Genomic DNA, 16,843 nt, shown 5'->3' with positions numbered 1-16,843 from the left:
GTAAGAGTGGATTGTAAACTGAATATGAGCAGTCAGTGTGATGCGGTGGCAAAAAAGGCTAATTCAATCCTGGGTTGTATCAAAGGGGCCATAGCGTCGAAATCGCAGGAGGTCATAGCCCTTCTCTATACTGCCTTGGTCAGGCCACACCTGGAGTATTGTGTGCAGTTCTGGAGGCCTCACTTCAAAAAGGATGTGGACAAAATCGAGAAGGTGCAGAGGAGAGCGATGAGGATGATCAGGGGTCTGGAGACTAAGCCCTATGATGAAAGGCTGAGGGCCTTGGGAATGTTTAGTTTGGAGAAGAGGAGGTTGAGGGGGGACATGATTGCTCTCTTTAAATATTTGAAAGGCTGTCATTTGGAGGAGGGCAAAGAGCTGTTCCAGTTGGCAGCAGAGGGTAGGACGCGAAGCAATGGGCTAAAACTACATGCACAAAGGTACCGGCTGGATATTAGGAAAAACTTTTTCACGGTCAGAGTAGTTCAAAAGTGGAATCAGCTGCCTAGGGAGGTGGTGAGCTCCCCTTCACTGGCAGTTTTCAAGAGGAGGCTGGATGAATACTTGTCAGAGACGCTTTAGGCGGATCCTGCACTGGGCAGTGGGTTGGACTAGATGGTCTGTATGGCACCTTCCAACTCTATGATTCTATGATTCTACCCCTGCAACTCAGCTGGCCAGCATGGGGACCCAACGAGGGCCCAACACAGCCAACAGGCAGAGACCCAGCCAGGGAGCTGATTGGATGGGAGGGGATGATGGGGTTGGATCAGAGCTGGAGGAAGCCTTCATGGGCCAACTGGCCCAAGCTATAGGGAATGGAGCATGTAAAGGCCGTGAGGGCCTATTCAAACCCTCTCAGCTTCAGGCCAGGGAGGAGGTGTTTGGGCATGATTGATGGATCTCCCCCAGCAACCAGTGGGAGGTGGGAGGAATGGGGGCATACTGGGGGGGGGGGCTCAGTCTGCTAAATGATGTCACTTCCATTGCAACCTTGAAGCAATGGTGTCGTGCTGGGGCCAATTCTTTAACACATGCCCCAAAAATATACTCCACTTACTCCAGCTAGGAACCGGAGGAGGCTCCAGCCACCACACCCAGCTCCTCCCTTCTCCACACCAGTACCCTGCTTTGCCATGCCAAGCCACATTTCTATGGCTGTCCTTCCCCGAGGCAGGCCAGTGGGGCCCAAGACTCTCATATACTGCCTTTCCTTCTTTGATTATGAGGCCCTTTAAGTGGCAGTTGCAGATAGTGGGGTGGGGAATCCTTGTAAGCTTTTTATTGCCTTACAAGGGCACAGGATAGCCTGGTAAGGCCTCATGCTGTGTAAAGACGGGAAAGACATTTTCAAATACTGTTCTGGAAGGTCTGTGTGTAGTAATTGCAGCACACTGGCCTTGGATCCCATAGAATTGTCTGGGGAGGGGGGGGGACTGATACATGGACATGGTTAAGATTTGGTGGGAGCAAGTTGGATGGATAATACTAACTGGCCCTTTTCAGTAGCATGTTTCTCTCTCTAGTAAGGTTGACTGTTCCACTGTACTGAAATACCATTTTGTAATGGCTTCACCACAGTAAGGTTCCGAACTATATGCACAAAAAATGCTAGTAATGTATTCTCCCTTGAAAGAAGAACAGATCTTTGTTTTTCCTTTATGATGATGGCAATCTTGTTCAGCAGTGAACAGAGAAGCAGGAAAGGACAAAATCAACATATCTGAGAAGAACCTCAGGGGTATCTTTTGGTAAGGGAAACATTCCTGAATTAGTCTGTAGGTTGTGGGGTTTCAAGTACGCCAGTGAGATTATGTACAGTCTCTCAAGCGCTGACAACTTTAACTTCAAAACCAAGGCTTATGTAGACTGTTCAGTGTTCACTGAAAGGGGAAGATTGTTACATTTTCCTTTAGAGAGAGAGAATGTGGCTGTGGATAACAGTGTAAGCTTAGACAGACTTTTTTCCTTTTAGCTCCATCCCTATATCTCGATTGCACATGTACATCAATGTATAGTTATAACCACTAAGATATCATGCAACGCACAACCTGCCATTTCACACACAGTGCAGCCAAATGTATATTTCTCAAACGGCTGTACTCCAGGGCCTTACAGACCCCCAATATGGCACTGGCAGGCAGAAGGCTAAGCTCCTTCTCTCCACATACCATTGTCCTGATCCAAACTGAGTCTGCATATGCTTGGAAATTAAAACCCAGCTGGGAATTCCAGAACACGCCTTTACTAAGTCCACATGGGGGATACATGGATGTTATAACATTTAAATCGGCCCTCATCAGGGCTTTTTTTTCTGGGCAAAGATGTGGGGGAACTCTCACCCGGGGCAACTCCCAGGAGGAGGTGGCACCACTGTCATTACATGTGCCTGCGCCATGATATCACTTTTGGGAAGTGATGTCATCACACAGGCTGTAGCCACCCCGGGAGCACTCCCATGTTCTACAGGGTGCCAATTTGGCCTCTGGATCAGGCCAAATTTGGCCCGAATCGGGCCTGAATCAGCCTGAAACAGGCCACTGAAGTGTGGGGGAGCACTCTCCTGCCTGGTAGCAGCCCCATCTGGTCCATTTTGGGCCCAAATTGGGCCCAAACAGACCCAAAACAGCCCAGATCGGGCCCAAATTGGCGTTGAACGGGCTGCTGCCGCATAGGAGAGCACTTCCCCCACTGGGCAGTGGCCCAATCCTGGCCATTTTGGGCCCAAATCAGCCTGGAATGGACTGCTGCTGCACAGGAGAGCACTCCCCCACTGGGCAGTGGTCTGATTCTGGCCATTTTGGCCCCAAATTGGGCCCAACATGGCCAAAAAGGGCCCAACATGGTCAGGATCAGGCCCAATTCAACCTGGATGTGCTCCCTCACTCGGAAGCAGCCCATTACAGGCCATTTCCCACCCTCCTGCCATGTGTGCTTCCCTTCCCCCGCCACCAGGAGCAGGCTTACCTTAGGCCATTTGCTCCAAGGAAACTGATCTCTGTCTGGAGATTAAGGGGTAGGGCCACCACACAGGCAGAGATGCCAGAACTCCATTCCGGAGCATTCTGGCACAAAAAAAGCCCTGGCCCTCATACAATGATCTCCTGGGCCCTGGTCTGAGACTACCCATTCCGGAAATATCTACAGCCAAAAAAGGAGCTTTTCTCAAATTTCCACTTCCACTTTAAAGTGACTTCCATGTAGAGATGGGCACAATCTGCATTACGACTGAAAAAACCCCCACGATAATGGCGATCGCATGATCGGGACCCAGCAGATCGTGCTCGGGCATGGCCAATGATCCAGCGGTCGGGAGGCTTGATCGGGGTGATCGTGCTCGGATCAAGAAGCCAGACACTCAGGCGCCAGCAATCTATTCTCCTGACAACGGAGCCAGGGGAATGCCTGAGCTATGTTTGCCCTCCTTCTGTCGCCCTGGAAACCCAAATGGAAGCCAAGCTTGCCTTGATCAGCAGGGCTTCCTTCCAACCATGGAGTAGCAAAGCAGTCACTAGCTGGGAGAAGACACCCAAGGGAGGGAGGGGGAAGGGGGTGTTCTGTAGCCATGGGCACTCCAATCTCATCCCTGCAAACCCTGATAGGCAGCTCTGACGGCCAAACACAGACAGCCAAACACCAACACAGATGCGGCTGGCATCAGCCACCGTTCCTGTATCACTGGGAACAGCGGGGCGTCCCTCCGCTTTTGCCTCCACGATCCACGGATCGGAAACGGGAGATGATCGGTGTGGATCGTTAATTCGGGATCGTCGCTGGCGCCGATCCACAATCAGCTTGATCAGTATTTTTTTTTTGGATCGTGCCCACCTCTACTTCCATGCTCACTGGTACAGCCTCTGCTTTGCATGCAGAAGGCCTCAATCCCCCTCAAGTTCAGTTAAAAGGAAGAGGAGGTAGGTGATGTGAAAGAACTCTGCCAGAGTCATTAGCCAGTGAGAGTGGGCAGTACAGACTTTGATAAACCAATGGTCTAGCAAAGCCAGCTTCATGAGACAAAAATCATGTAGATAGAGCCATTCCCAATAATCACAAAACCAAACTCACAACAATAGGTTGTCCACAGTTCTGGAGATCCGCACATGAAGCTGCCTTATATCGAATCAGTGTCCACCAGCGTCCAGATGTCTATTTAGACCAGAAGGGGTTCTCCAGGGTCTCAGTCAAAGTTCACAAGCAGAGGTCTTTCATATCATCTCCTACTTGAGGCTTTTAAATTGGAGATGCCAGGAACTGAATCTGGGACATGTTAGATGCTAAGCAAATGCTTTACCACTGAGCCATGGCTTCTTCCCATCCATGGAACTGCAGTGTTGATTTCTGAACCTTGCCAAACACTATTGGTTGAACATGTAGAATGTAAATGTTTTAAATAAATAAAACCTTCCATTGAGGTTGCGTATTTGCATACATAAAACTTTTCACTGAGATTACAAATTTACATTTCCAGATAAGTCACCTGTTTAAGATAATGATATCATGGGAGAGGTGTGGATATTATCTTCCTAGGAAATTACTCTTCACTTACACAGAAGAGGTGGGATATGGTTTTGCTCACCTAAAAGGGGGTGGGGTGGATCTACACATGGTAGCCAGGGGGAAATCATTTGAATGCACAAGGCCAGTGCCCTTTCTGTATATACCACACATGTAAGTAGGATTTGGGCTCTGTTGTGTATCTGTGTGCTATGTGCAGTCACTTCCAACTTATGGTTACTGTATGAATGAAAGACCTCCAAAACGTCCTATCATCAACAGATCCTGCAAACGGGAGAACATGGCTTCCTTCATTGAGTCAAGCCATCTCATTTTGGGTCTTCCTCTTTTCCTCCAGCCTTCAACCTTTCTCAGCAATTTTGATTTCTCCAGAGAATCTTGTCTTCTTATGATGTGATCAAAGTGTGATAGCCTCAGTTTGGTCATTTTTGCTTCTAGGGAAAATTTGTGCTTGATCTGATCTAGAACCCACTTATTTGTCTTTTTGGCCATCCATGGTATCCGCAAAACTCTCCTCCAGCACCACATTTCAAATGAGTCAATTTTCTTCCTGTCAGCTTTCTTCACTGTCCAACTTTCACATTCATTACATAGTAATTATCTTGATCTTGGTTCCCAGGGAGACATTCTTATCCTTTTTTTTTTGAAAGTTTTTTTATTTTTTAATTACTAGTACTACAAAAAGGAAAAAGTGGGAACAGGGAGAAGGGGAAGAAACAACACATAACAACACAAACACTACATCTACAAGTAATGCATTCCCTTCATACTGCAATTATTTAACATTAGAACTTTGTAAAATGCTGTTAGATTGGTAGATCTTATAAAATACAAACTACAATCAGGATTAGGTCTTCTTCCCCCCTCTGGGTCTCGGTCGCAATTCTCTCTGAACAGCTACAGTCACTGTGCTCGTTCCCTCCTCCCCTCCCCCTTCAGGCTTGAAATCCTCTTCTTCTTGCTGGAACTCTTGATGTTTACACACAAAGTCCCTTAGCTGGTCTTCCGATGTTATCTTGTGAGCTTGATCTTTATAGCTAAACCAGATACCTTCCGGAAATAACCATTTGTATTTTATTTCACATTTCCTCAGAAGAGCTGCAAACCTTTTATATTTAAATCTTCTTTTCCGAGCTAAAAATGGAACGTCCTTCAATATCTTAACCTTATTGCCCAGAAAATCCAAGTCCGCATTGTATGAATTATATAGGATGGTGTCCCGAATCTTCTTAGATGAAAAGTCAATAATAATCTCGCGAGGCAGCTGATGCTTCGTTGCATATTTTGAATTTGCCCAACGGACTTGCAAAATGGCGCTTTTTAACTCTTCTTTAGTTGCCTTCGTGGGTATCACCAAAAGTTCCGACGCCAGATCCTTTACATTCTCATTTTCCTCCTCCTTCACATTCTGGAGACGCAATATTGTCTGAGCATGATCCACTTGCAACCCAATCAGTTGGTTCTCCAACAGCTTTAGTTCTTTGTTTGTTGCCCTCATGAGTGCTGTGTTTTCCTGAGCAGACTTTTCCGCCCCCACCGCTGCTTCCTTAATGGTTTTCACTTCACTCTCAATTAAGCCAACCCTTTGATCAGTTTCGTTTAACTTGTCAACAAAGGGCTTTATGGCTTCGACGACCGACCGCTTTACTAGCTCCTCAAGAGACTCTCCTTTCCCCTGCAAAGCAGCCGAGATGGATTTGCCCATAGCGGGGCTCTGCTTTTTCGTTGCCATCTTAGGGGGGGGATATGCCAGCCAATTTTCGAAACTCAGTAAGGGGGAAGAAATCCAAGCCTTCTTAGCTTCAAATCCCACCAATCCTTCGCATACGCTTGTAGTAACAGAAGGGATTCGCTACTTACAGGTTTTCACCTTAAATCTGCTTTTTGCCGTTCTCCATGGCCCGGCGGCACGCGATGTGCTGCGCAAGTCTGCCGGCCTCCATAGGCGCAAACGGGCAATTTACCCCCCGCATCGACTTCGGGGGGTTCTTCCCGTCATGCTCCGGACCCTGACACCCTCACTGGGAGTCTCGGGGGCTAACCTTCGCAGGTCAGCCACCCGGTCAGGCTGCTCGGGCGCTTCCTCCCGGACCTGCGGAGAGGAGCATCCGACATGGCCGAGAAAACAAAACTGAAATCCGGGAGACATTCTTATCCTTGAGGATCTTTTCTAGTCCCCTCATGGCTGCTCCTCCAAGTCTCAATCTTCTTCCAGTTTCCAGGTTGCAGTCTCCCTTTTGTTTGATGATTGAGTCAAGGAAATCTTGAACCATTTCAATTTCTTCCTTGTCAACTTTAAAACTGTGTAATTCCTCAGTAGTCATTACTTTAGTCTTCTTGATATTCAGTGGTAACCCTTTGGCACTTTGTCCTTTAACCTTCATCAGTAGTCATTTCAAGTCTTCACTATTTTCTGCCAGTAACATGGTGTCATGTGTGTATCTCAAATTAACATTCCTTTCACCAGTTTTCACTCCGCCTTCTTCTAAGTCCAATCCATTTTTCCTTGTTATGCTCTGTATAGAGGTTGAACAGGTAGGGAGATAATATGTATCCTTGTCTGACACCCTCACCATTCAGAAGCCATTCTGTTTCCCCATAGTCTATCTTGACAGAGTACAGGTCGTATATCAAAACAGATGTACAGGTTGTCCAGAGTACAGGTTGCTCATCAAAACAATCAGATGTTGTGGCACACCCATTTTCTTGACCACCATCAATAGCTTTTCATGATCCACCCAGTTAAAAGCTTTGCTGTAATCTATAAAACACAGGCTGATTTCCTTTTGAAATTCACTGGTATGTTCCATTAGCCATCATAAATTTGCACTGTGATCTCTAGTGCCTCTTTCTTTTCTGAATCCAGTTTGCACATCTGACATTTCTCATTCCAAGTATAGTAAGAGTTTTTGCTGTAAAATTTTGAGCATCACTTTGCTTGTGTGGGAAATTAGCACGATGGTCAAATAGTAGCTGCAGTCTTTGGCATCCACTTTTTTGGAACTGGAATGTAGACTGAGCATTTCCGTTCTGTGGGCCATTGTTTTGTTTTCCATATTTGTTGACAGATTCTAGTTAAGATTTTGATGTACTCAGTTTCCGCAGTTTGAAATAGTTCTATTGGTGTTCCATCTACTTCAGGTGATTTGTTTCTCCCAATTTCTTTGAATGCAGTTTTTACTTCACTCACTAAAATTTCTGGTTCTTCATAAAAAGATTCCTCTTTGAAGGTATCTCTCATAGAATCATAGGGTTGGAAGGGACTTCCAGGGTCATCTAGTCCAACCTTCTGCACAATGCAGGAAATTCATAACTACCCCCCCACACACACCCAGTGACCCCTGCTCCATGCCCAGAAGATGGTAAACCACCATCATGATCCCAAGCCAAACTGGCCTGGGGAAAATTGCTTTCTGACCCCAAAGTGGTAATTGGCATTGCCCTGGGTATGTAGGAAGGGGTCACTAAGCACTGATGTAAACTTTTCTGTCCTCTCATGTTCACAGAATCAGCATTGCTGTCAGATGGTCATCTAACCTCTCCTTAAAAACCTCCAAAGAAGAAGAGCTCACCACCTCCTAAGGAAGCCTGTTTCATTGAAGGTCCATTCTAAATGTCAGGAAGTTCTTCCTAATGGTTAGCTGAAAACTCTTTTGATTTAATTTCAACCTGTTGGTTCCTGTCCAATATTCTGGGGCAATGAAAAACAACTCTGTACCATCCTCTATCTAACTGCCCTTCAAGTACTTGAAGATGGTTATCATATCACCTCTCAGTTATCTCCTCTCCAGGCAAAACATTCCAAGCTCCTTCAACCTTTCCTCATAGGAATTGGTCTCCAGACCTCTCACGATCTTCATTGCCCTCCTCTGGACATGTTCTAGCTTGGTGCCCAAAACTGAACACAATACTCTAGGTGAGGTCTAACCAGAGCGGAGTAGAGTAATACCATCACTTTGCAAGTTTGATGTAGTGGTTAAGAGCACGAGACTCTAATCTTGAGAACCATGTTTGATTCCCCACTACTCCACTTGAAGCCAGCTGAGTGACCTTGGGTCAGTCACAGCTTGTAGGAGCTCTCTCAGTCCCACCCTCATCACAGGGTGTTTGTTGTTGTGGGGATAATAATGACACTTTGTAAATCGCTCTGAGTGGATGTTAAGTCATCTGAAGGCTGGTATATAAATCGAATGTTATTATTCACGTGATCTGGACACTACACTTCTGTTGATACAGTCCAAAATTGCATTTGCCTTTTTAGCTACATCACACTGCTGACTCATGTTCAGTGTATGGTCTACTAAGCCCCCTAGATCCTTTTTGCACATAGTACTGCCAAGACAACTCTCCCCCATCCTATAATTATGCGTTTTATTTTTTCTACCTAAATGCAGAACTTTGCATTAATCTCTGTTGAAATTCATTTTATTTGTTGGAGCCCAATTTTCCAGCCTGCCAAGATCATCTTGTATCCTGACTCTGCCTTCTACCATATTTGCTATCCCTCCCAATTTAGTATTATCTGCAAATTTAATAAGCATGTCCGGGGTCTGAGCCCCAGCCCCCAGACTTGACAAGAGGGAACAGCAGGTCAACCGGGGTGACGGGCAAACTGATGGGGCAGCCAGCAGCCAGCAGGTCAACCGGTCAGCCAGCAGGCAGTAGGTCAACCGGTCTGACTGGCAAGCAGAGGGGGCAGCCTGGGGACAGCAGGTCATCCCCTCCCACGGGCAAATGGAGCCAGAACCTGCCAGCGCCAGGGGCAAGAGGCAAAGGCCCAGGGCTTCAGGAGTCAGGGGGAGACAGAGAGAAGCCAGCGAGTCCCACTCCCCTGGGGAAGGAAAGGGGACTAAGCAAGGCAGAAGGGGGCAAGGGCAGAGGGATTGGGGGCCCAGCAGTCACCCACCCAAAGACCTTACCTAAGGAGGAGAAGCAGCAGCAGCCCCAACAGCCCAAAGCCACGCCCCAGCTAGAAAATAGTAGCCTGGCCCAGGAGTTGCCAAAAGCCAAGCCACTCCAGGTGGGGCTATTGGAGGCACTCTGCAGGAAGCCCTGGGCAACCAGCCAAGGAGCCGCAGCTGGACCCACCTTCAGCCATCAGCTCAGCCAGGGAGGCCGAGCTGCTAGCCAGGGGACTGCAGCTGGACAGGCCTTCAGCAATCAGCCAAGGCAGGGAGGCTGGGCAGCCAGGGAACAAGGCACAGCAGGTGCTGGTCAGTGGGGCCAGATCAGCTACCCCAGCTGCAACTGCTTGGTGCAGCCCAAGACTGGGCTGGAAGAGGGGTGGGGCAGTAGAAGGAAGCCCTATAAAAGCTGGCTGGGAAGAGCCCTGTGGTGGTGGATGTGAGTAAGGAGTGATAATGTGGAGTGAGAGTGGTGCAATGCAAGAGTGGAGGTTTGGAGGAGAGTTCTGGAAGGAGGGGATGAAGAAGGACACAGGGGGCAAGCAGGCCAGGTTGAGCAGGCCAGCAAGTGGACTGAGAGGGAGTCTGGGTGAGGTATACCGCCCCTCCTTTCACAGAGCAGGGTCCTGCAGCATCCCTGGCCCCCCTATGATGTCAGGAGCAGACCACCCAATGCCACGCCCAGCGGCAGCGGCGGCAAGCCCTGACAAGCATATCCTCTATTCCTTCATTCAAATCATTTATAAAGATGTTGAACAGAACAGGTCCCAGGACTGATCCCTGAGGCACGCCACTTGTCAGTCTTCTCCAAGAGGATGAGGAATCATTAACAAGCACTCTTTGGGTGTGATCTGTCAACTGATTACAGATCTCCCTAACAGTAATAGGATCCAAACCACATTTTACCAACTTGTCAACAAGGATATTACGTGGAACCTTATCAAAAGCCTTATTGAAATCGAGATAAACTATGTCTACAGCACTCCCCTGATCCAGCAAAGTAGTAACTTTCTCAAAAAAAGAGATAAGGTTAGTCTGACATGACTTGTTCTTGAGAAACCTTTGCTGACTTTGGCCGTTTCCATATGACTTACCGGCCTCCGGAGCATTGCACAAAACATGCAGAAGATAGCGTCTTCTCGCGCGAAATCGCACCAGGAAGATGCTATCATCCAGGAGTTTTGCGCAACATTGCTTCTTCGTGACGCGATTTCGTGCGAGAAGACGCTATCTTCCGCGTGTTTTGCGCAACGCTCCAGAGGCTGGTAAGTCGTGTGGAAAAGGCCTTTTAGTAATCACAGCAATCCTTTCTAAATGCTCAAGAACTGTCTATTTGATTATTTGTTCTAAAACTTCAACATTTCACCTTTAAGAAATTCCCACCCCTCTTGAACTACCTTCTCCTTAAGTATTCCTGACCATGGGATTCTACCCAGCATAACTCTGTTAAAATTTGGTTCCTGAAGTCCAACTGATATGTCTAACTACAAGACTGTAAATTCCAAAATTACATGGTCCCCAAGACTGTAAATTCCAAAATTACATGGTCAGTACTACCAACGGCTCCCATTACTTTCACCTCATCAACCAGTTCTCCCTCTTGGTGAGAATCAAGTCCAAGATAGCTGATTCCCTTGTTTCCCTTGCTTCATCCTTCTATCTCTTCTGTATAGTTCCTCAGTGTATTGCTTCCATCTTTCCTTTATTTTGTCCTGATCGGACACTGTATTTTCGTGTTAATGATGATCATTCATCTTCCCTAGCCGTGGTTGAATTTCCCTTCGATTTCCTGAATCTTGTGGAACAGATCTCTCGTTCTTCCTTTTTTGTTGTTCTCTTCTGTTTCTTTGCACTGGTTATTATAATAGATTTCTTTGCTTGCAACAGTCACTGAAAAGCTGCCTTTGGAATTCTGATACTATTTCGATCACCTTTTGCTTTTGTCTTCACTTCTGTCTCTAGCAATTTTTTTAAATATATATTTATTTTATTTTATATATAAAGAAGTACAAGGACAGTCAACACTATACATAGATATACATAGAAACCAAATAGTTAACATCTAACTAGGCAATCTGAATGATTATATATTCAAAGATATGTCACCAACACCATAGAGATTTATGCGGTTTGATTGAGGGTGTTCTTACAAGCTAAGTAGAACATCAAAACAGTCTTTAGATTTAACAAGTTTTTTAGTATAATCATCTGTTGACAAATATTCTAAAACCGGAAACCAAAATTCAATAAACTGCGATTTGTAGTTTGGGTTTTCATGTTGTTTGGTGTAATCAGTCAATTTAGCTAAAATAAATAAATACCAGATCTTTAGTAACCAGTTAGATATGGTTGGGCACTGTCTCTAGCAATTTTAAGAGTTTTCTCAGCCTATGGTTTCATCCCATAGTTCTTCTGGTTTATGATCTATTAAACTAACATTGAAAATCTGTTCTTCACTTAGTCTTTAAATTCTTCAGGAATGTTATTTCGATTATATTTTGGCACTATGATTCTTTTAGTGTTTCTCTTCAGTTTTATTCTAAGTTTTGATCATTCATGATCTGTACCTGATAATTCATCATGATCTGTACCACCACAATCAGCTCCTGGTTTTGTTTTAGAAGAGAGAATCGAGCTTCTCTATCTTCTGCTTCCAATTATGTAATCTATTGGTTCCTGTATTGGCCACCTGGTGATTTCCATGTATACAATCAACTGTAAAGCAAGTGTTAACAATGAACCACTTGTTGGCATCACAAAATTTTGAGTCTTTCTCCTGCTTTATTTTGTGATCCTATTTTCCAAAAATGTTAGATTCTGCTTTATTTCCTACTTTTACATTCCAGTCACCTCTGCTTATCAGCATATCTTGCTTAAGTGTATGATCAATTTATTTTTGGACACTTGTTTAAAAGTTTTCGATTTCTTCTTCTGTAGTTGGGGCAGAAACTTGAACGAAGATTATGTTAATAGGCTTACCATGAATTCTGATTGAGATTAATAGGTCAGACTTTGCATTATAGCTCAACTGCTTGTGCTATGTCTTGCCTCACTATTAGAGCAACATGGTTTCTTTTGAGTTTGTCATTTCCAAAGTAAAACACTTGGTAATTTTCTAACTGAAAATGTCCTGATCCAGTCCACTTTAGCTCATTCACACTCAGGATTGCAATGTTTAAACATTCAATTTCTCATGGTTGTTGTGGATTTTCTGGGCTGTATAGCTGTGGTCTTGGCATTGAAGTTCCTGATGTAGCACCAAGGTGCTACACCTCTGAAGATGCCAGTCACAGCTGCTGGTGAAACGTCAGGAACTACAATGCCAAGACCACGGCAATACAGCCCGGAAAATCCACAACAACCATTGTTCTCCGGCCATGAAAGCCTTCGACAATACATCGTTCCATTTCTCATTTTATGATTTTGAGTTTACCTGGGTTCATACTTTTTACATTCCATATTCCTATTATATGTGTCACAGAGCATTGGCCATTCCTTTTGCATCTATTCACATCAGCAACTGGATGTCCTTTCAGCTTTAATCCAGTCCCATCATTCAGAACAGAGCTATTGGCACTTAGCCTCTGCTCTTCCTTTGTAGCTATCTGACCTGAATGCCATGTGACCTGGAGGTCCTGTCTCCCAGCACTATAACATCTTTCATTTTGGATTTTCTCATCATAGGGGTTTTGAGGTAAGAGATGGTCATAAAGGGTTTACCATTGCCTTCGTCTGCTCAGTACTAAACTAAAATGTCACTGCTGAAATCTGTGAAAGATCCTCCACCAGTATCACCTTCCTTTACTGTGGCTGATTCCGCACACGTTGGATAATGCACTTTCAATGCACTTTATCGATCATTTGAGGTGGATTTTTGTTCCGCACACAAAAATATCCGTTCCAATTATCTATAAAGAGGATTGGAAGTGCATTATCCAACGTGTGCAGAATCACTCTGTAACTGCCCAGTAGCTAACCTTCAAGAAATCCTCCACTGCCATCACCATTGGAACAGTCAATTCTCTTCTGCGGATATGTCCGTTGATTCCTGAAGGAGTTGGTGCATCTTAGTCTGGTGTCTCAGCTTTGGCTGTTCCGCCGTGAGTGACCCTTCTAGAAATTTAGACTTTTGACCAAATCTGTGAATCTGACAATATTGGTCTTAGCTTCACTGACACACTCAAAGCCCCTTGCCACATAAAGAGACATATCTAAGAGGGGGTATTTGTGCTACTGTGCTACTTTTCCACAAGTGTATTTCTAGCCTCTCTCACACTGTATTTAAAAAGTATTGTCTATCAATGGGTGTACACAAGCAAGGAGCTGATATACTCTGGGTTTTCAAGCACTTTCCCCACTCATGATCCCAATTGTCACATGAAGGAAAGCCCCATCATTTCAAAAAGGGCCCACAGGTGAATAAACAGAAGGAGACATTTTGACGGTTCTGGAGTTTTTCTGGTCTAATCTCTAGTTGATATGCAGTTCTGCAATGCAAGCTATCTCATGCAATATTCAGTTCTCAGCATACTCTTGCTTAAACCTTGATTTTCTACCCAGACTCGGATGGGTGGAGGCCCCTTCCAAGAGGTTAACATCTTTTCCTGGAAGAAGTGATTAAAAAAACATGATCCTTATTTGCATGCCTCCTACCCTGTATGCAAACAATTGTGCTCTCATCAATAGGATTTCCTTGGGAACTGGGGCTAATAAATATCAAGCAAGAGGGACAGATAAAACAGAAGGCCGGAGCTTTTGCACTAAAGAAGAGGAAGCTGCTGTACAGGTGAGCTGGCAACTTTTCCTTGAAGGACAGGTATGCTGTTTAAATTAATAGGTATATGTTAACTACTGGAAACAAATTTTGCTGCATTACTATCCCACCTTTCCTGCTTTATAGAATTAAAATACAGTGTGTATAATGCTCTGGGGAAGGGGATGCTCTGGAGAAAGCTGACATGTCGGTGAAGTCCCAGTGTCCTTCCCCTCTCTGTTAGAATCGCTGCCTGAAAAGTCAGAGAAAGCCTGCAGCAACAGCAGCTTTTGCAAATGGTTCCTCCAGTCACAAGCCTGCTCTCAACGATCTTTGGGGGGCAGCTGCAACTTTCTCCCTTCCCTGGGCGTCCTGCTCAGCTTCACCGACATGTCAGCTTTCTCCAGAGCATTCCCCCCCACCCCAGAGCAAGACAATTTGCAAAAGCTGCTGTTGCCGTAGGCTTTCTCTGTCTCTTCAGGCAGTGATTCTTTTTTTTTTTTTAAATTTTTTTATTGGGTTAGAATCCGTTATTTTTACATTACATTCAATTTCCCCCAAATTTTCCATTTCTAACCCCCTCCCTTTCCCCCCCTTTTGCTGACTTCCAACAGCTTTCCCACCCTTTGTCCCTTTTCCCTTACTTCTATTAACTTCCTCTATCTAAAACAAATATACATTCTCCATTATACTAAGCAGTACATCCTTAACTACTTTTCTTTTTATATACCCAAACTGTAAGTCCTTATTTCCATCTTGGATAAACAATTTATCCAATTTTCCAGTTTTAAATATTTCTATATATCATAAACCTATATATCATAAACCATAAAAATCTTACATTTAAATCAAACAATTTGACTTATTCTCTATAAATTACTCATTGTATCTTTTTATGGTAATTCTATATAGCTCATCACATAGTCAATCAATTTGACTCTTCTGTACATTCAGTTTGGTGCATTATACAAGTCTTATCAAAGAAAGAAAATATTGTTGGTTACTCAATCCTTATATTTAAACCTTATCCTTAATTATTTTCTATCAATATTCTATCTATTAACCTATATATATCTATATATATATCAATCTGTTAATCTAACTGCTTATAAATTCACATTTATCTCTTCCCCCCCCGGTAAAGTCACCCCCCTCTACATTTTATTATACTTCAGTAGTTCTCAAACTGCCACAGTTTTCCTCCCACCTCCCATTTCTTCTCCAGATATTGTTTCAGCTTCTCCCAATCTGTGTTAAACTGCCCTGAGTCCAGATTTCTCAGTTTTCTTGTCATCTTGTCCATTTCTGCCATGTACAGCAATTTGTAGATCCAATCTTCAATAGTTGGCACTTCTTGTACTTTCCATTTTTGCGCATACAAAAGTCTGGCTGCTGCTGTCATATAAAATATCAACGTCCTATGATGGGCTGGAATTCCCTCCATTCCCAAGTTTAGTAGCAGGAGTTCTGGGTTCTTATTTATTTGAAATTGTAAAATTTCACTCATTTCTCTTATTATTTCCCCCCAGTACTGCCTAGCTACATCACACGACCACCACATGTGATAGAGGGAGCCCTCATGCTTCCTACATTTCCAGCATTTATTAGAAGTGTTCAAGTTCCCTAGCGCAATCTTCTTTGGTGTCATGTACCAACGATAGATCATTTTGTAAATGTTCTCTTTAATATTAGTACATGTCGTTGTCTTCATTGTAGTTTTCCACAAGTATTCCCATGCCTCCATTGTTATTTCTTTATTAAAATTTATAGCCCATTTCACCATCTGTGTTTTAACTGTCTCATCCTCGGTATACCATTTCAACAGTACTTGGTATACCTTGGATATTCGTTTCTTGTCTTCTTTAAGAAGGGTCTGCTCTAGTTCCGAGTTCTCTGTTCGTATACCCCCCTTTACAGAGTCCGAATTATATAAGTCTCTGATCTGTCTATACTGGAACCAGTCATAATTAGGTGATAGTTCCTCTTGCGTCTTTATTCTGAGTTTAGATGCTTCAGTTTTAGTTATTTCTTTGTACGTTAAACATTGTTGTTCATTATCAACAGCTCTCGGATCTATCACCTCATATGGAACCACCCACAAGGGAGTTCCTTCTTGTAAGTAAATTCTGTACTTCTTCCAGATTATATATAGACTTCTCCGTACAAAATGGTGCAGGAACATCGAGTTGACCTTTACTTTGTCATGCCATAGGTATGCGTGCCATCCAAAAATTTTTTTATATCCCTCTAGGGCTAATAGTTTCTTGTTCTTTAATGTCATCCACTCTTTCAACCAAACTAGGCAGATTGCATCATGGTAAAGTCTCAGATTGGGCAGTTGCATTCCGCCTCTTTCCTTTGCATCTTGTAAAACTTTTACTTTCACTCGAGGCTTCTTGCCTGCCCAAACAAAATCTGATATTTTCCTCTGCCATTTTTCAAATTGTTTAGAGTCTCTGATGATTGGTATTGTCTGTAGCAAAAACATTACTCTTGGTAACACATTCATCTTAACTGCTGCAATCCTGCCCAACCATGACAAATTCAGTCTATTCCATTTAATCAAGTCTCTCTCTATCTGAGTCCATAGTTTTTCATAGTTGTTTTTAAATAAATCTATATTCTTTGCAGTCAGTTCAACTCCCGAATATTTCACTTTGCTTGTTACTTC

The 16,843-nt window shown here is 44.1% G+C and overlaps 1 protein-coding gene across 1 annotated transcript in view; it reads left to right on the top strand.

The window, feature by feature from the left end:
* The first annotated feature begins 682 nt into the window (after positions 1 to 682).
* The window catches only part of LOC129325331 (intelectin-1-like), a 34,008-nt gene continuing 17,847 nt past the window's right edge, over positions 683 to 16,843 (top strand). Inside the window, exon 1 of the mRNA XM_054973019.1 lies at positions 683 to 827. Within this exon, the coding sequence (XP_054828994.1) occupies positions 683 to 827 (145 nt within the window). The remainder of the gene's footprint in view (positions 828 to 16,843) is intronic.

This window comes from Eublepharis macularius, chromosome 1 (assembly GCF_028583425.1).
Source record: "Eublepharis macularius isolate TG4126 chromosome 1, MPM_Emac_v1.0, whole genome shotgun sequence".
Classification (NCBI taxonomy): Eukaryota; Metazoa; Chordata; class Lepidosauria; order Squamata; family Eublepharidae; genus Eublepharis; species Eublepharis macularius.
The sequence above is the reverse complement of the archived record's forward strand: the minus strand, read 5'-3'. Positions and strand labels throughout refer to the sequence as shown.